The sequence below is a fragment of the Lutra lutra genome, chromosome 12 (genome assembly GCF_902655055.1).
Source record: "Lutra lutra chromosome 12, mLutLut1.2, whole genome shotgun sequence".
NCBI lineage: Eukaryota > Metazoa > Chordata > Mammalia > Carnivora > Mustelidae > Lutra > Lutra lutra.
In genome coordinates, this window is record NC_062289.1 from 20,484,549 (window position 1) to 20,505,359 (window position 20,811).

The window sequence follows — 20,811 nt, forward strand, 5'->3', positions numbered from 1 at the left end:
TGGTGAGGCATGGTGGCCATTCTCAGCTGTTCTGACCCTGTAGGGAATGCACCCAGAGTGCAGTAGAGGAGGGAGAAGCTGGTGGTTTCTATGCTGTAACTACTCCAGTACGGAATGCAGATACTCTAGCTGGTACAGAGGGAAGGTGCTGGAAAGAATGACTTCTACCGCCAATGCTTTAGCTATAGTAAATTAATTGTCAAAGTTCTTTTAGTTTTAGAGATTTTTTTTTCTTCCTGTGACTTGGTAGATCTCATCTTTGTAAGATGAAATATATCCAATCAGCTGCTTTGAGAATGTAAGCGGTAGCATTGTTTGGGAAGTCTGGGTTCTCCCGTAGGCAATGGAATTATAACTCAAGGGAAAGACTAGAGTAGAAAAGTAGCTGTTAAGGGGGGAAAAATCATGTACATTTAAAGAGTAATCCGGGCAAATCTCTTTAATCATCCATAAAATGTAGTTCTATATATCTAGTAAGTACTAAAAAGCAAGGTGTTTCCCTTGAGCATTAGAACATAGAGATACTTCTCGAACACCAAAAGAAGTGTTTGCTGGGGATTCAGGGTCATGTTCTTAGATAACAACAGCAGAACACACATAGAAGCATGCGTGTGTGTGTGTGTGTGTGTGTGTGTGTACATATATACATACATATATATTTTAAATACTAGACTCACATAGTTTAAGAGAGAAGCTCAGACTGAGAAGCCCACGGAACTAAAAATGTCCTGGAAGAAGGGTTGATTTACTTATTGTCTCCAAGTCACAGCAGTGCCTGTCTTCACTGTGTGGAATGGCAGATACAGGCTCTCGTTCTCTCTCCCCTCCCCTCCCTCTTCCTCACTCTTGTTCTCATACTGGGTAGTAGAGCGGTGGTGGAGACGGTAATGGTGGTGATATAGCACTTACATCACTAAAATTTAAAAGTGCTCAGTTTTGGTAATTGTATGGTCTTTTCTAAAGCGAATTGGAGACTGTCGACATGACGCCCTATGTGATGTTGATTAAGCTCCGGAAATGAGCTGACTGGCTGAAGATCTGAATGAGAAAGATTGCTTACGTGAGTCTTATTTATTCCTTGAAACAGAGCGTAAACTTTCATGTTGAAATGGCTCACTTCCAGCATTCAGTGGAATTTACTATACATCAACAGCTTTGCAGGAAGATGACATTCCAGAAAATCAAGCAAATGTATATTCAAGGGAAGGAACTCTTTCTTCAAAACTTACTAAATGGGTGAAGACACCAGGGGCTTTCGATGGAAGAGGAATTTTGCTTTAAACTTAAAAAAAGATCTGAATCTTTCTTGCAGATTTTTGCTGAAGGGAGTGGTTTAAGGTTGTCAACGATGACTTTCTGATAGTGGTTTTTATGTATAAAAATGGAAGAGTATATGTGTGTTTGAGTAAATGATACATTTTAAAGTTAGCTTTGGATAATAAAATTTCTCAACATGAATTTATAAATTCATCTCCTGACCCAGTGTTCATGGGAGAGTTACTCTCTACTGCATTATGGACAGGAGAAGGAGTAGGTTCTTTTTAGCGAATTCCCCAACCCACATAACCCTCCAAAGCTGAGAATCATGGCATCCCACCACACCTTAGAAAGCCATTGTTCTTCAATTGGGATTGAAAATTGGTTGCTGGAGACAACCCACAAATAAGTACAAAGAAATGGAGCTTGAGACTCTGGCTTCGTGACTAATTTTCTTTTCAAGATTCATTATATTATCTACGCAAATATTTGGAGGGAAGAATAGAAACACAATGCTGTCAGCTCATACCTCCATAAAAATGTGTATGTTCTGGGTTTAGAGTAACAGTGGCTCCTGTCTGCAGCCAGGAAGATGCTGAATTCATGAATTGGAATTAAATGTCCAGTGCTTTTGTGAAAGTGTATTTACATTTTGATACAGGCATTCATCACAGGTGAAGTTTGTAATTGCTATGAGGAAAACCAGACTCTGATTTGCAGAAATGCAAAAATGCTGACACTCAGAAGAGAAAACCCTTGAACTAAAGGAATAATGGGCAGCCTTAGCCCCCACTGAAGGGTGAATGACTTGTAAGCCTTTTGATCATCCTTTCAGACATATGTCTGTAAACATTTTCTCAGGGAAGATGCTGGAAGCCTTTCAATGTAGAATGTGAAATAGCAGTATTATCTATGAAATATTTAAAAATACATACAAGTGAGATAAAGTAATGTATTTATAAATTCATCAAAGTACTGTAATCCTTGAAATGTTGCATTACTATATGTGTGCAATTCATGCTTCACGTTTTCATTGCTTGCTGGTTTTTCAGGTGTAGTTATTAAGTAACATTTATGGCACAGTTCTTATACCAGGAACAATTCTAAGTACTTAACCTGTCTTAATTACTCCAATCTTCCCAACAGGCCTCATATTATTACCCCATCTTCCAAGGGTGGATCGTGTGAGGTCCAGGACTTTTCCCTGCTGCTAATGATGGAGCAAGGATTTGGACCTCTGACCTGGCTATCAGTAGTCCTTCTAGCTGCCCACAATGTGGTCCAAGGTATTGCCACACAATGGAAATACCTCTCTTTTTGCTACTTTTAACAAGCACAGCTTCCTTGTTCGCTGTATGCATTATCCCATGAATGACAGTCAGAAACAACCTTGACTCATAAAGTAAATATTTTGCTGCATTTAAGTTGGCCTTTCACCTGTTGGATTGCCCTCATGAGAACTTAGTTCAGAAAAATGTCCCTGCTAAAAATCTTCTAATTCTATATTTATCATCATGACCTATGCCACATGGAAGATTTTTTGGTAGTGTGTTTTCAGGCACATTTGTAGGGGCATTGGGGTCATGAACTCTGTCAAGTATTTGTGGTATGGTAAGCAAATTCACCTTTCACCTGAAGACCACTTTGGGTTCCTTTTATACTCTAATCACCATGCTGGATGGTAATAAATATGAGAGTTTGGAATGGATCCATATGACTGACCTAACAACTAGAATGATTCTCATTAGAATAATGTATTCTAGAGTCAAAAATGGGAAGACACTGTTGGATTTAATTTAGGTTTAACTCTGCTCACTTTTGAACATGGGAGTACAGTTGGATGTGATAGGACTGGTCATGGGTTCTCCATGTTCACCCTGGAATGGTCTTTGGATTTCCTAAGAATAAGAACAAACAGTTTCAGAAGCTTAAAAAATGTCTGGACTCTTCAAATACAAAAGTATCTTTTTAGTAACATCAGCAGTATCATTTATTTGTCATACGTGGATTATGTCCTATATCTTTATTGTTTTAGTCGTTATCATTTGGAATGTTTTTTGAATACATATTTCTGAGCAATAAAACAAATGATCACAGTGGGGAATAAAAAACATTAACCTAAAAGTAGTACCACACAAGATATACAGGAAAAGGAACACCAGTTCAGTTGTAGTCTAAATAATTGTACTAATAATTACACTAATCTATTTATTAAATAAGAAGGTCTGGGGTGGACCTGGAAGTGAATACAGGAAGGTGGGAGATAAAAAGAAACTTAGTTCCCTTTGATTATATATTGTTACAAATTATCATTAAGAAATGTTTAAGCAACAACAAAAAGAAATGTCTAAACAATTGGTATAATACATATATCTTTTGAATAATTGCTTATGGTATGCCTTACATATGGTAAAGAAATTGATACCATATTTTTCTTATTTCTTTTTACATTAAAACTATTATGCATAAGTGGATTAAGTCATTTTTATTTGATTGTTCATGACATTACAACCCCTCATAAATGAATTGTTTTTGCCAATGAATAGATGAAATTTAGATAGCTCCCTGAATTTTTCTCTTGATTTTCCCTGGATCCAAATTGATGGAAAAAGTAATCTATTAAGTTTTTATTCTGAATCTGAAAAAATAGCAGCATTATTATAAAATTACACACACTCGTCAAACATTTTCTTATTTCTTTATTTTGAAAATCTTCACCTCTCCTCTGAGCTGGGAATAATTATAGAATCCTCATCAATATTGAAGTAGGGACCCAGTCCATCAAGAACTGAAAATTCCCAGGGCACCTGGGTGGCTCAGTGGGTTAAAGCCTCTTCCTTCGGCTCGGGTCATGATCTCAGGGTCCTGGGATAGAGCCCCACATCGGGCTCTCTGCTCAGCAGGGAGCCTGCTTCCTCCTCTCTCTCTCTCTGCCTCCCTCTCTGCCTACTTGTGATCTCTATCTGTCAAATAAATACATAAAATCTTTAAAAAAAAAAAAAAGGACTGAAAATTCCTTCAACTAATGTCATCATTATCATTCTCCTCACTTCCTCCCTTTTTTACTTCCTCACTTCATTAATTTTTTTAGTGGGAAATACTAAAGATGCAATAAATATTTAAATAATCATATCTAATTGCTTTGTTATTATTAAAATATATACTTATAAGTGATAAAAATTGAACTAGAATGACAAAAAATTGGGATTTACCCTAGGCATGCAAGGTTGGTTTGTCACTTGAAAATCAATCAGTATAATTAACCATATACACATAACAAAGAATAAAAGCTATGTAATTGTATTAATAAGTGAAGGAAAGTATTTGACAAAATTCAGCATTCATTCATAATAAAAACTTAGCAATCTGGGAATAAGAAATTTTACCATTCTGATAAAGAGCATTTACAAAAAAGCCTTTGGTAAATATAACTAATGATGAAAAACTAATGGTAAGACGCTTGCTCTCACCACTTTTCTTAAACATTATATTGTAAGTACTAGCCATTGGAATATGTCAAAAAGAAAAGGGGAGAAAAGCACACAGATTGGAAAGGAAAAGTAAAACTGTCCATTGTTGTTGTTCATATAACTGTTGATGTAGAAAACGTCAATGAATCTGCCAAGCAGCTACTAGAACTAATAAGTAAAAACAACAAGGTCACAGATCACAAAGTTAAAATACAAAACTCAACATATTAACAGTTTGGGATTGGTGAAAACATAGACCGATATATAAGTGAACAGAAAGGAGAATCCATAAATAGACTCATCTACGTGATTGATTTTTGACCAAGGTTACAAGGCCATTGAAAGGAGGCAGGAAATTCTTCTAAATGGTGCTGAAGAAAATAGTACAGGTTTTGATGTGAAATAAAATTAGTATCAATTCTTATCTCACACAATATATAATAATTAACCTAAATGGACAATATGCTTAAATATAAAGCTAAAACTATAAAATTTCTAGGAGAAGATAAGGTAGGCAAGATACTTAAATAGTACACAAAGAGTACACGATAAAAGAAAAAAATTGATCATTGGACTTGATTAAAATTCAAATACTTTGCTCTTTGAAAGACACCACTAAACAAATTTTTAAAAAAACAACCTACAGAATGGGTGAAAATATGCACATGTATAGGATTTGTATTCCAAATATTTAAAAAACTTTTAAAACATAATGAGAAGACAAACCAATAAAAAATATTGGCAAAAATGTTTGGAAAGTCACTTCATAAAACAAGATAGGCAAATTACAAAGACACACATAAAAAGATGCTTAATCCATTAGTTATCAGGGGAATACAAATGAAAAGCTCTAAGAAATAAGCACAAAACCACCACTAGAATAGCTAAAATAAAAAGACTGGCCTTATGGAGTATGTGGAGCAACCAAATCATATGCTAAAGGTGGGAACGCAAAAATGGTATAAGTACTTCGGGAAATACGTAATTTCTTTAGAAGTTAAGTATACGCCTGCCATACGACTTAGCCACTCCATTCTTCGGGGTTTTTTTACCCAAGAGAAATAATAGCTTTTGTCCACGTAACAACATGTATCTGAATTTTCATAGCACCTTTTTTTGTAGTACCCAAAAAGTAAAAACAAAACATATCCATTAATCGGTGAGCAGGTAAACAAAATGTACATCTATGTGTTGGAATATAACTCAATAAAAAGAAACAAAAAGCACAAGCAAATATATACAACAGTGGATAAACTTCAAATCTTTAGACTTAGTGGAAGAATCTAGAGGAAAAAGAGAGCGGACATACTGTGTGTTTCCGCAGTGACAGCAAATCAGTATATGCCTGGGGACACAAGTAGAAAGATTGCATGGGAGTACAGAGAAACAGAGTAGACACGTTTGGTGTGTTGATATTGGCAATGTCATGGATGTGTTCCATGACAAAAACCAATACCTTGTACAATTTAAATATTTACTTCAATAAAGTAGTAAAAATATTAGTAAAAAGTAAGTAATAAAAAATTTAAGTTAATTATATAATTATATAATTAACATTAGATAATTATAATTATATATTAGATATATTATATTAGATATAGTAATATAGTAATATTAGATATTACTATATTATAATTAGATAATTATAATTATATAACATATAATTATAATTATATGTTATATAATATAATAATAATATATTATATATTTTATATAATATATAACATAATATATATTATATATAATGTATATATTAATATATTATTATACAATGTAATTATATAATAATATATAATTAATAACTATGTTATTCTTTAACCACCCCGTCAGGTTCTCACATAAGATTCATTCATTCTTTTTCTTTCAACAGATATTTATTGAGTGCCCTCTATTTGCCAGGCACTGTTCTAGATGCCAGGGCTACGACAGTAGAGAAAGAAGAGGACATGCATGTGTCAGGGACGAAAGAAAAAGGAAAAATCTCTACCTTCATGTAAATATATTATAGGGACAAAAGAACATAATAAAGTCCGAGACATCCTATGGACAGTAAAGAAAAATAAAGCAGAACACAGGAGTCGGGAGTTACCAGGGGGTTGCAATTTTAAACTGGGTGATAATTTTAAATGTAACTATGGATTGGTAATTTAAATAGGAGAGTCATTTTTTTTAAAGATTCTATTTATTTGTCAGAGAGAAAGCACAAACCGGGGGGAGCAGCAGGCAGAGAGAGAAGCAGACTCCCCGCTTGAGCAAGGCACCCATTTCGAGGCTCGATCCCTGTACCCTGGGATCATGACCTGAGCCAAAGGCAGATGATTAACAGACTGAGCCACCCAGGAGTCCCAGGATAGTTATTGTAAATAAAACCTCTCTCTTTAAAGATAACATTTAAGGGGCGCCTGGGTGGCTCAGTGGGTTAAGCCGCTGCCTTCGGCTCAGGTCATGATCTCAGGGTCCTGGGATCGAGTCCCACATTGGGCTCTCTGCTCAGCAAGAAGCCTGCTTCCCTCTCTCTCTCTCTGCCTGCCTCTCCGTCTACTTGTGATCTCTCTCTGTCAAATAAATAAATAAAATCTTTAAAAAAAAAAAATAAGATAACATTTAAGCAAAAACAGGAAGAAGGCTAGGAAAGTGACCAAAGGTCGTGTTATTTGGTGGAGGAGGGGTCCAGGAAGAAGCAAGCACAGGTGCACTGGCTCCAGAGGACAGGCAGACCAGGTGTCCCGGAATAGCCGGGACATCAGCGCAGCTGGACTGGCAGCTGGAGAATAAGTTCCAATATTGTCTAAATCATTTTCCATGCAACATGTTCTTTCACGTGTCCTTTGTATAAATCATTCCTCTTATTTGAATAATAAATTATCCTTCCAGTTCTTTGAATTCTGAGCAGTGGTAAGCTAATGAGTTTTAGGAATCCGTATCTCGGTTCTTGTTTGTCTATGTTTTCCTAACATACTGAGAAAGCCCGTGTTTTCTGGAAGGCACAGTGAAGGGAACACTCTCATGAGGTTCAGCCAAGTGGCCTTATTTTGACTTTACGCTCTTGGCCTAGAGGACTCATGAGGAAGTGCTCTTGGAGTCAAGGGAAGAGAAGAGGGTCCATGAAGTTAGGTAATATGTATTCATAATCTAATAACTAGCACGACTCCAAATCATTCCTTCTGCTGCTGCTTCTTTTTTTTTTTTTTTTTTTAATCAGTGAATGAGTCAGGATATAAATTTCTCTGGAGACTAAAGCAAACAGATTGAAGTTGTCTGCTGTTAATCAGGCTGCTGCTTTTTTTTTTTTTTTAATCTTTTTGGTAAAGAAGAGTCATTTTCTCAGAGACCTACACAAATAATTTCAAGCTTTGATAATTTCAACAATCTGATTATTATCACAAAACATTTCTAATACCTATACTATCACCTTAGTCAAATTCTAATTTGCCTGTTGGCTTTGTAAAGCATAAGTCACCTAAATGAGTTTCTAACAGAAGAACAATGCTCACATTCTTAGAATTATACTTTTATTTATTTTTAATTTTAATTTTAAATTTTTTCAGGTTTTTTTTTTCAAGATATTATTTATTTATTTGACAGAACACAAGTAGGCAGAGCGGCGGGGAGAGGGAGAGGGAGAAACAGGCTCTCTGCTGAGCAGGGAGCCCGATGTGGGCTCCATCCAAGGATCCTGGGATCGTGACCTCAGCCGAAGGCAGCTTTTTAATCAACTGAGCGACCCAGGTGCCCCTTTATTTTTTTTAAATATTTATTTATTTGAGAGAGAGAGATACCATGAGCATGGGAAGTGGCAGAGGGAGAGGGAAAGGGGAAGCAGATTCCCTGGTGAGCAGAACACGATGTGGGGCTCCAGGACCCTGGTCATGACCTGAGTCAAAACCAAGTGTGGACACTTAACCAACTGAGCCCCGCAGGCACCCCCAGAATTAGAATTTTATATTAGAAATGAAATTGTTCTTGGTATGAGAGAGTAAATAATCCAATACCTTACATACAGTTTTTTTTTTTTTAAGATTTTATTTATTTGACAGACACAGGGAAAGAGGGAACACAAGCAGGGGGAGTAGGAGAGGAAGAAGCAGGCTTCCCACGGAGCAGGGAGCCCCATGTGGGGATCAATTCATGTGATCATGACCTGATCGAAGGCAGACACTTAACAACTGAGTCACCCAGGCGCCCCTACATACAGTTTTTTAAAAGTTTCTCTTTTCCTCGTTAAAGACAATGAATGTCAAGATCAACTTTTTTCCCCCAACTCAAGATGGAGCATGCTATGACTATTTGAAAATCCTATAAGACCATTAGGAAAAGCAAGTCCTTAATGACTTGCCATAAATTATTTAAGATGAAGCCAGGGGTGGAGGGCAAAGTTTCTGCCTCTGTGAAACAGCATTATTGCTACCAGGGAGTCAAGTGGAAAGCATGGGGCCAAGGATTTATTTGCTTGCAGTGGGAGAGTTGTTTATCTTTAAATTAAAAACTCATCATTATCTTGGCAAGGACTATCTAACATATGGAATGAGAACAACACTGGGAACAAGGCAGCTTTTGCAAAGGAACATTTAAAAGGAAGCTGTATGGCCGTGGTCTTCAACTGGCCTTGAACATCAGTCCTTTCACCAGCCTGGGACTAAGGAAGTTACCATCACCAGCCTCAGCATTTTATGATGAGGAAGAAACAGGCTATAATATACCGAGGTGCTTATGCATCATAGAATACTTCAACATGTTAACTGCTAATTTTACACATGGATCCCTCAAAATTACTAGAACATTTTCCTTGCAAAACCCAGTCTTTAAAAAAATAATAAATGAAAAATTTTAGACAGATGGATAAAAATCACTTGACTAAATCCAAGTCACTTCTTATTTCCAAGTTCCTAAAGGATACCATTTTATTTTATTTTTAATTTTATTTATTTGACAGACAGAAATCACAAGTAGGCAGAGAGGCAGGCAGAGAGAGAGAGAGATGAAGGGAAGCAGGCTCCCTGCTGAGCAGAGAGCCCGATGCAGGGCTCGATCCCAGGACCCTGAGATCATAACCTGAGCTGAAGGCAGAGGCTTAACCCACTGAACCACCCAGGCGCTCCCTAAAGGATACCATTTTAAATGAGAAACAAGTTCCGTGTTGAAACCGATTTAACATTCAGCTTCAGCACAAAAATAAGTTTGCTTTGAGTCTACAAAATAATTGATAAAAATGCATTTTTATTATTGAAAAATGTGCAGAAACAATCACTGAATACAGTTCGCCACGACAGTATTCAAACCCAGACACCACAAAATCATTGGATGCTATGATTTCTGAAGCCACTAGAACTTTGGTACAACAAAATAATGATCTAATGGTATTTGTCAGGCACCACAGTCTACTCGGGGACACATAGAATAAAAAATCCATGTTGAAGGTTTTAATTTACATTCATGGCACTAGACAAAATAGACCCATGGAGACGACAGACAAAAAAATCCAAAGTGCTTAGCCTAAAAATGAGAATAATATCACTTAAAGGTAGACCGTTGGAATACAGTGAAGCACTTCAGTGTTATATTAGAACATTGTCTATATTTAACACATTAAGCAGGATAACTGATTTCTCTTAGGCAATTTCAGATGCAGTCGGTATCTTTTACAAGGCGATGGACACAAAAGCCCTACTTGTACAAGGAGGATTTGACCAAGATGTAATTAACATACTATCTAGAATGCAATTGGACTCCTTGGAAGAAATGCCAGATGACATATAAAATAAAATAGAACTCATATTTTTTCAATAACTTGAGATATGTTAAACATTTTTAATCAAATACAATGATCTCAAGCTGCTTAACCATTGATTGCTTCCAGCACCCACTACTAAAATTAGCGTTTCCTCCCTGCTATGTCATTTCTTCTCACAAGTGGTTTTAATTACTGTAATTTTTTATTATGCTTAGCTTATGATAATAGTGCCTGTTTATGAAATGGAACATAATTTACAAACCGATTTCTTAGATTCTTCTTGGAGCCTGACATGAACCCTCTGAGAAGTCACTATGCTATTCAATGACATGCTCATGGTCCCCAAATTGTTCTTTCTGGCCACTTTCCTTTCTATAATACTGAGCCTCCTCTTAAAGAGCATTTGGAAAAATAACCCGAGAATAAAAGAGTAAATATAAGAATATGTTAATACTTTACTAAGGACAGATACCATTTTGAGGTTCCAGCGGACATATGGACAAGAGCCATTGATTAAATAAAGGATCCATTAGGTGAAAGACAGACATGCCTGCTTCTACAAAATTTGCTAATGAGGCTTAAAGACTAAGTCAGCTGAGGGATATTAGCCATGATTTCCAAGACCTGTTGGAAAGAAAAAGAACCAGGAAACAAGTTCAAATGGCGCAATCCAAAGATGATTCCTTTCTATATTTTTTTCTTCAAAAGCTGACACCCTTTTAAATAACCCCACTATTTTGTTGCTAATGTTTTTGCTTGTTTTTTGTTCTTTCTCTGTGGGAAGCTAGAAAATATCCCAACCAACACACTATTGGTAAAAGGAGATCTGTAGAGAAGCATCTTTGAGATTCTTCTCCTTGAAAAATTAGTCAAAGAGCAATTTATGAGAAAATTAAATTCAAATTGAGCAAACAACATGTTTCAAAGTTTCCTACATTTTGATGCCACTAATGAAATACTTGGTGTTTAAGTGTGTTTATTAGCTTAGTTCTAAGGGCATGAACTTCCACTTGATAGATTAAAATGACAGATAAAATTTGCCTTGGATCGAGGTACAAAAACTCCTCTGGTTACTAATTCTTTTTCATTGTCTACCTAAAAATCAGACTCGAAGTACATGGTCTTCTCTGTGTCTCCACTATTTAAGAACACTCATCAGACAACATTGAATTCTAACCTCTCTGTATAGTTCTTCCTCAACAATGTCATCATGGTTAGATCTCCACCCAATAATTCTAAGGCAATACATTCCTAAAGTTCCGTAGATTTCTAACAATGATTTTTATCAGTCTTACTTTATGAGACAAATATCTTCATGGGTTTATAAAGCATTGAAACAACATTCATCTCAGATAAAACTCTATTTCTACTTGCCATGTTTAAGAACTCTGCACTCTCCCCAGAAATAAGTTTATATCATATTGGTCAAAGAGCAAGAAGAGAATATAGTTTTTGGTCAATTCTCAGACAGCTTTTTCAGATATAGACAGCATCTTGACATCTTTAGAGATCATAAAGTTTTCCCTAAAATATTCACATACACTAGCCTTTTTTTTTTTTTTTTAGTGCTTTAAAGCTTGGTGGTACAGAGTGAAAGACAACTTTTCCCTCCCTTTGGCTAACATCAGCTCTCAGATCTCTCTTTTAAAGAGTTAATATCTTAGGAAAACAGAAACTTCAATATTATTTTTTAGTTTAAGTTTGAGATTATGACTCCAAGATTCTTTGTTGATGAGAATTTTCCCTCAATGTTTTAGTATGGTACACACTGAGGAAAGTATATGTACCCTTCTTTTAAAGCGAACAGAGATACAGAACAGTGAATAATCTTGTGTCGTGGACACTGGTTCTGGGTTTCCAGTAGACCTATTCACTGTGACACATATTGCTTCTCTTTCTAGCTGATGAGTGTAAATATGAGCTTCATCAAACTTGTTGATTTCCAGGCAATTCAATTTACAGTTTATAGAATATTTTGGCTGTAATAATTTATTGTTTAATATAGTCATGTGCTTCTCTATGGTCAAGCTTCTCTCTCTTACAGAGGAGATAAGAAAGGTCTGATTAAAACTCTTGCCCAGTTCATTTTACCTGTACAGGTTGGCAGAGCATACGTATGCTAAAGCATAACAAAGACACCTACTGATACATCGAATGGCCCTTCTGGTGCGAAACAACAGATGAAATATTTACTTCAGAAAATGCTGGTTTTGAGTTTTTTGCAGTGTGTCGGTAATACTATGGAAATGATAGCAAATCAACTTGAGTGGTGACTTGCAAGAATTCTAAAACTTATGTAGAGACCCACAAGCTCAGTTCCTACCATTTTCTGCCAATTCGTGACTTGTGACCCTTGTCATATCAAGACAAACATGTTTTCTCAGCTATTTTTTTGGTACATTTTTCAAAGGATTTTTCTTTTTTTGTATCAAAAGGTAACCTCGTACCCACTCACAGTGGAGTTTCAAGCAATGCCCACTTCAACTCTGTGAGAGGCTTAGGAGACTAGGAGATGGTAGTAATTATCTCCAGATTCTAATAACATCCTGTCCCCTTGCTGAAGATACAGAGTGCCTTTAGCTGCATTAGTGTCTCGCTGAGGCCCTCCTCAAATAGGATATAATAGGAAATGAGCTGTGTGGCTGGAGACAAATTTGGTCATAGAGGTATTCGAGGCACTGTGTTAGAGCAATGTAAACATCAAACTAGTGTAAGCACTCCAGAAATGATTTCTATATCAGAGAGGAATTTCATGTACATTTTAAATATTTCCCCCCAATACAATATAGTTTACCAAAGCATTTGGGAGGTAACAAATAACAGGATACATCTTGGCTAAAAATTCATGCTGTTTTGGGCTAAAGGAGGTATGCCATTCTTTAAACCTGTCTGTATACTTCATGTTCCCAACTCAGCTTGAACCTGTAAAATGAATTCTACATAATAATTAATTCTGTAATAATAAGTAAAGGAATTTCTTGTAATGGTGACATAGAATTTGGGATCAGATGTCAAACTTGACAGAGAAAATATTTTCTCAGATCAAGTATTTATTTATTAGTAGAATACAACTTTAAATTAGTTTTCTTGTCTTCTTTAAATTTCATGCCTCTTAAGATTGTTGCCCAATAATTGTTATTTTTATAGGCAGAATTCTATAATTAAAGGCATCATCACTCTCTGCTGCATGCTACGGCTATCAAGTAACGATCTTAAAATAGACCCTGAAATAAATGCCTGTCAAATAACTAGCAATGACAGAATCTTGGCAAAAGTCAGTCAGTCAGTCATAGAACTGGAAAAAGAGCAGAAACAAAAAAATCCAAAATAGAATACCTTTAGGATTTCATAAAGGCTCAACATTTCCTTATCATGGGAATGCCAGAGACATCACAGTTTGAATCCAAAGGCGAGTTGATTAAATAGCCATAGAAGTTTACCAGATTTTGCCACAGCATTGATTAGAGTGTTTCTGCTCACTTTCCTTTCAGTCAAAATATCTCAGGTATTAGCTGAAAGCTTTTTATCCTCATGGCTCAGGCACTGAGGTCATGAAGCACATCACAGAGAAAAACAGCCTTGGAGGGAATACCCAAGTACGATGGAACTTAGAAGCTGGCATCATGCTTCCAAAGTCAGAGGAACTGAACAGTTCACACTGAGAATTTTGTAAGAACACTGTAGACAATCCCTTGGGTCTGTGTTCCTAATATGAATTCTATACCAGATGTAGACTATACAGAGAGGTTCAAGGGTAAGGGAGAATGGGACCTTGGGTTTTGGTTTTCTAATGTTTATAATTTAAAAATATGCCCAGAGTATGGAAAAATGAAGTTTAATTGGCAAAATTTCATAGAAAGAAGAACCATCTTATCAAAATTATATAGTCATGATAAAAAGAAAAATTGAAGCATGATGCCTTTGTTATTGATGAAACGGAAATATTTAAAGAACAATTTAATAGGAGTTGCTTATGCTTATCAAAAACAAAGATTAAGAAAACAATGTAATATCAGTTTAGGCACTGTAATAAGATCCAGCCAATGGAAAATACTTTTGTGATGATTTTTTAAAAAGAAAAGGCAGTTTTATATGAAAAAATAAAGCGATTAACCAAATTTTTGGAGAAAAGATACAGTTCCACTCCTGCCCTGTCCCCAAATATAGTTCAGATGTGGGTATTCTGCCTCAGGCAGATGAAAACAAATGTGAAATATATTGTAATATGTCACGAGGTATCATTAATTTTTATGTGATGAATGACATGAAAACTCAAGAGTGACCATAAAATCAATCCATCATCCTGAAGTTGTTGATCTACAAAGTGACACACCTATAATTTTTGCAATTGATTCAAAAGTCAGGGTGGGTGTGGAGAGTAGAAGTGTGATTTAGAGTTTCCAGTGCTTTTGTAAATTAAAAAGAAACCCACAATTATTTGTCACTTTTGTTTTCATATCACCAACATATTTTATCTAAAAACAATTAAGGCTAAATACTTTTTCTCGACTGCATTTTTAAAGACATATTTAATAAATGGCAATCTTTCATTTCCCCATGGGACCATTTACTAAGAAAAATGAAATGTGAAACTGAACACTGAACCGATTTCCAAAATTTTGTTGGAAAGGGAAACCTCTGGAGATTCTCTTAATCCCAACTGATAATGTCAAACTTCTAATTAGCTTGAGGGAAATTTGGCTAAATGATTCTTCCAGACTTCTGTAACAGACACATTTAATTTCATTTGTCCAAATGCCATATTTTCATACTTTCCTTTTTCTCTTAGGCCATCTCTCTTGTACTTTGTCATTCACAGTCCTGTTCTTGTCTATCAGCCATTTATTAAGAATAGAAAAATGACATTAATGCACAATCTCCCACATTTTAACAGAAGTCTGATTTACAATCTCATAACCTTACCAGTGCTTGAGTCACCCTAGGACAGCTTGTTGGATGGACATGGTAATGTCATTATTAGTTATCCATTTAGAATTGTTCATTGTATACCCATTTTTAGCTAATATGTTCCACGAATGCAAAACTAAAAGTACAAATCAAATTCTACTTAAGAAGTAAATCCAATCTTAAAAAAAAAATCGTCTTTCTATATTCTCCCTTTTGTGGCCTATTTCTTTCTCCCACGTGACATGGTCATTTTTGTTGTGATTTAAAACTCACTGATACCATCTTGAATACTTTCTTATATACTCATCTTCTTCACAAAAAAAAAAAAAAAAAAAAAAAAAAAAAAAAAAAAAAAAACACCAAAATTGTGCATCCATGACCGTGAGAGCACATTAGGAAATCTCTGATCTTGTTTGAATTCTTTTGAACACCGTTGACTATTCTGGTTTCTTAAAATAGATTTTTCTGGCAGAAAAAGAAAGACATGCCATTATGCATGGTCTACTCAAAAACAATTTTGTGGTTTGTTGCTGTTTTTTGGAAGTAATATTTGGGTGGGGTTTTTGATGATCAGTTCCTACAAAGTGTCTAGCAGCTGCATTTCTTCTCTGCTGGTTTTTCTCCATCTAGCTTTCCAGAGTCTCCACCATTGACTGTGTCGGGAACTTGCGTCTTCTCTACACACTGTTCCATTCGCTTCATGATTAAGTCCAGAAGGGTTTCCACAGCTTTCTCCACATTCTGGCCAGTTGCAGCACTCGTTTCAAAATATGGTATACTTGCATCGAAGAGGTGATGCGTTATTTTTGAGAGGAAGAAATCAGAAAAGACACAAGAAGATGTGCAAATGAGGAACACGGGCAAAAACATGGCTGGCTGAGAGATGATGAAATAATCATGGTTTTGCCCACAGAGTTGGAAAAAGCACCTTTTTCTCTCAGTGAGTAAAAATGGGTGGGCTGCTTTCTCATGTGGGTATAACAATTTTATGGACAAGGAAATAGGAGGTACTTGGGAATTTGAAGCTAGGGCATTATCACCATGTCACGAAAAAATTAAGAGGGTAGAAATACCTAAACTGGAGATAAATCTTACCATTGAGGTATCACTTCCTTTCCAATCAATTATCTGGAAATTTGACTTAGAAATTAAGCAGGCACTGAATAGGAGATGCATGTAAATAAACAGTCTGTATTTATATGGAATCAAAAGTTATACATTTTTAAAGCTCTCATGGAAAATTCTTCAGCAAAAAATTGGCAGGTATGATGAAACTCCTTTAAATTTAAAGTTGGGGGGGTGGTGCCTGGGGGGCTCAGATGGTTAGGCATCTGCCTTTGGCTCAGGTCATGATCTCAGGGTCCTAGGATCAAGCCCCCCCTCAGGCTTTCTGCACAGCAGGGAGCCTGCTTCTCCTCTCTCTCTGCCTGCTTCTCTGCCTACTTGTGATCTCTCTCTCTGTCAAATAAGTAAATAAAATCTTTAAAAAAATCTAAAGCCTGGGGGGTGCCTGGGTGGCTCAGTTGGTTAAGTGACTGCCTTTGGCTCAGGTCATGATCCTGGAGTCCCAGGATCGAGTCCCGCATTGGGCTCCCTGCTCAGTGGGGAGTCTGCTTCTCCCTCTGACCCTCCCCTCTTATTCTCTCTCTCTCTCTCTCTTTCTCTCTCATTCTCTTATTCTCTCTCCTTCAAATAAATAAAATCTTTAAAAAAAAAAATCCAAAAATGTAAAGACTATGTTGGAAGTCAACTTATCATTGTAGGGGGTTTTTAATTCTTTTTTTAATTTGCCATTTAGGCTCAGCTAGGATAAGGATTACAATATTGTGTCCTGGTCAGGTGTTATTTCTTAGAGTTTTAGAGCTATTAGTGGGAAGGCCGTAGACTATCGTGTTGAAGATCATGAGCTCTGATCTCAGACTGCCCGGGTTGAATTCAAGCTCTGCTACTTACTAGCTACCTGGCCTTCCATCAGTTACTTAATCCTTCTATGCCTGAATTCTTCATATATAAAATGGGATGATTCTAGATACCCTATGTATGCTTACGAGGGGTTAAATGAGTTAAAGTCTAGGGACAGTTGTTAGCACATACTAAGTATCCGGCAAATGTTAGCTGCTATTACTAGCAAGGACTTGATTTGAAAGATCACATACATTCCCCTGAATGATCTTTTTCATTCATGGGCCATTACTGATTCAAGGGGATTCCTCCCAGTATCAACCTCATGTTCCTGCTCCATTACTAAGCAGCAGTGGGCAAGGTCAGATGACACGTCTTTGTCAATGACTTACCCGTATTTGTCAGCCAGCTCCCGGGCTTGCCTTTCATTGACTTCCCTCTGGTCTGGCAGGTCTGCTTTGTTGCCAATTAATACTATATCTGGATTTTCACAATAAGCATTAGCTTGCAGTTGGCCTTAGAAAGAAAGCAGACGGACCCAGCACATTAGTTATAAACAAGTAATGTCGGATGATTGCTCGTACTCTGAAATCCTTTTCTTTTTTTCCTACTTCAAATTCCTAATTTAATTGTTCACCTCCAATTTGGCTGCTTGCTAGTTAGATCATATTAGCCAAGCTACTTAACTTCACTCAACTGCAGCTTCCTTGTCTATAAAACGAACAGAGATGACGCCTCAAAAATTGCACATTGTGAATATGCATAATGATGGCTATGAACGACCTATGATCACTTATCAGTGCCTTTGTGTACCTGGGGAAATGTTATCCAAGATGGACATACTGCTTCAGACTATTCATTCCTCAGATATAAGTAGAGATAATAGAACGGGAATTTTAAGTGCATAAAGTCTGCTCTTTCCTCTAAGAGGCTGCTCCTTTTTCTTTTTTAAAGTGGGCTCCACACCCAACATAGAGCCCAGTGCAGAGCTTGAACTCATGAACCTGACAAAAAGACTTGAGCTGAGATCAAGAGTCAGATGCTAAATTGACTGACATCCAGGCACCCCTAGGCAGCTACATTTCTATCTCCTGAAGTCCAAGGTGATGATCTATTAGAACAGAACATTTCTGAACCACCACAAATTCATGGAGAAACCATTTTTTAAAAAAAGATTATTATTATTATTTTTTTTGACACAGAGAGAGAGAAAGGTAGCTAGAGAGGGAACACAAGCAGGGGGAGTGGGAGAGGGAGAATCAGGCCTCCTGCCGAGCAGGGAGCCCAATGCTGGGCTTGATCCCAGGGCCCTACAATCATGACCTGAGCTGAAGGCAAATGTTTAGCAACTGAGCCATCCAGGCGTCCCTCATGTAGAAACAATTTTAAGACACATGGCTTGCTTTTCCTTTTCTCCAGGACACACTGTGCAAAAGAGAGAAGAAGGAGGGAGGGAGAATGGGAAGGAGGGAAGAAAAAAAGGAAGGACCGAAGAAGGGTTGAGGGAGGGAGGGAACAGGAAGGAAGAAAAGAAGGAAAGAAATGATAAGAAATCTGTGAACCTACGTTTCTGAAGTTACGAGGATTACTTTAGTTTCTCTCTCAAGGTGTGCTGTATGCAACTCTGCCGAGGAGGAAGACAAGGCTTACCTATAATACTGATTATTCGGGTGTTAAAAATTAAAGTGTCATGAGACATGCCAATTAATTATCTTAAATCCCAGTAGTATCCTTCTGGATTTTTTTTTTTAAATAAGGAAGAATTTTATATGCCTTGTAAAAGGATGAACAAATCATTCTCTGAAAGACTCTAATAATCTTATTATCTCTTTATCTCCTCAGAATCTAATAATACCACCAAAATTTAGAGAAAGAAATACAATAATAAAAGGAAATAGAGACAAATCCCAGGATAAACACTCAGTTGGAGAAGCAATGAAGGAAGTCAGAATTTGTGGTATTTGTCCCCATGGTAGCAACCATATTACTGAACTCACATTGAAAGCAGTTATAGGTATTTATTATAAATAATATATAATAGAAATGCATATTTTTGGAATATTCTGTGCCAGACACTAATCCCAGCTTGGGGTTACTGTAATGGAACAAAGCCAACAAAGTCTGCACTTTCATAGAGCTCACATTCTAGTGGCAAAGAGTCAAAAGGACAAGTAAACAAAGAAATACGTAATATAATGTCACATTGTGGCATGACAAAAGAGAACATAAAGTGTACTGAGGAGACACAAAGTAGCCAAACATACTAATTTACTTATTTTTTGAAGATTTTATTTATTTATTTAAGAGAGAGCACGAGCAGGGGGCAGGGGCAGAGGGAGACAGAGAAGTAGGCTTCCCACTGAGCCTGATGTGGAACTCGAACCCAGGACCCAGGATCATGACCTGAGCTGAAGGCTGATGTTTAACCAACTGAGCTGCCCAGGTGCCCTGAAGCATACTGGTTTAGACGGGTAGTCAGGGAAGGCTTCTTCCAAGAGATAAAGTTTGAACAAACCCTGGAAGGAGATGAGAGAACTATCACACTCCATAAATGGGAGAAGAGACATCAAGGCAGAGAAAGTTGGAATGTACCAAAGCCACAAAGTAGGGAATGTACTTTTTGTCCTGGGAAGAGCAGGAGAGACGTTTGGTGGGAGGCCAGTGAGCTGGGACAGAATAAGCATAAATTACACAGGAATCTAAGTCCTGATCACCAAGGCCTTACAGCAGAGTGAAGGATTCTGGATTGCATTCCAAGTGAGTTGGGAGGTCCCAGAAGGGCTTTGAGAAGGGGAGTAACATGATCCAGTGTTTTTTTTGTTTGTTTGTTTTGTTTTTTAAGATTTATTTATTTGGGGGGGGAGGGGCAGAAGGAGAGGGAATCTTAAGCAGACTCTCCACTGAGCGAGGAGCCTGACTTGGGGCTCAATCCCACGACCCCAAGTTTATGACCTGAGTTGAAATCAAGAGTCAGATGTCCAACTGACTGAGCCACCCAGGTGCCCCAATATTTATAAAAAAAATATCCCTCTGGCCACAGATAGCCCCAACAAATCTAGAAATGATAAACCATCACCAGTTCATAGAATTGCTTGTATATCCCATTAGGATTAAAATTCTTATTTGTAATAAAAATGCAAATGAAATATTTCCTTTAGTGCTACATCAATTTTTGGAAAAGAAGAATCAAATACTACTTTCCAAATACTATCGATCTGTCTTTAATAACTGATTAGGCTACTTTTACCTTATGTCTAAATTGTGCAGATTTTTCATTTCAAGTCTTCCTTACATCTGAATGGTTCCCCCCCCCCCCAAAATGTAACATTTCAGTGTGAATTGATCAACACACCGTACCTTATTTCATGTGGCTGGTCTGCTCTGGAGCAGTTTCCCACCCAATTAACCCATCCATTAATTCATCCATTAGTTAACCCGTGTGTAAAGGTATAATTTTTGGAGACAGCGAACCCCTCAGAAAACACTGCTGCTTTTCTCTGTCTCTTTTCTGGATTAGATGTGGCAACTCACATAGCTGTAACA

General features: G+C 36.9%; 2 protein-coding genes and 1 long non-coding RNA gene across 15 annotated transcripts in view; 2 read left to right on the forward strand and 1 right to left on the reverse strand.

Annotated features, from left to right (window-relative positions):
* Window positions 1-4,422, forward strand: part of CCDC68 (coiled-coil domain containing 68) — a 59,052-nt gene extending 54,630 nt beyond the window's left edge. For 4 of the 7 annotated variants that reach the window (XM_047698051.1, XM_047698054.1, XM_047698053.1 and 1 more), the window contains one exon: window positions 964-4,416. In XM_047698051.1, the coding sequence (XP_047554007.1) occupies window positions 964-1,021 (58 nt within the window). In that variant the 3' untranslated portion in view covers window positions 1,022-4,416. Of the gene's footprint in view, window positions 1-963 lie in introns of all 7 variants that reach the window. The other 3 variants (XR_007121966.1, XM_047698050.1, XM_047698049.1) reach the window with 3 other exon arrangements.
* Window positions 4,423-11,936: 7,514 nt separating this feature from the next.
* Window positions 11,937-20,811, reverse strand: part of RAB27B (RAB27B, member RAS oncogene family) — a 155,659-nt gene continuing 146,784 nt past the window's right edge. For all 7 annotated transcript variants that reach the window (XM_047697924.1, XM_047697920.1, XM_047697926.1 and 4 more), the window contains 2 exons: window positions 17,661-17,784; window positions 11,937-16,144 (listed from right to left, as the gene is read on the reverse strand). In XM_047697924.1, coding sequence (XP_047553880.1) covers window positions 15,955-16,144; window positions 17,661-17,784 — 314 coding nt within the window. In that variant the 3' untranslated portion in view covers window positions 11,937-15,954. The remainder of the gene's footprint in view (window positions 16,145-17,660; window positions 17,785-20,811) is intronic.
* On the forward strand, window positions 14,121-18,719 carry LOC125082368 (uncharacterized). Its single transcript, XR_007121958.1, has 3 exons — window positions 14,121-14,212; window positions 15,997-16,306; window positions 18,688-18,719. It is a non-coding gene; the product is annotated as an uncharacterized LOC125082368 (long non-coding RNA).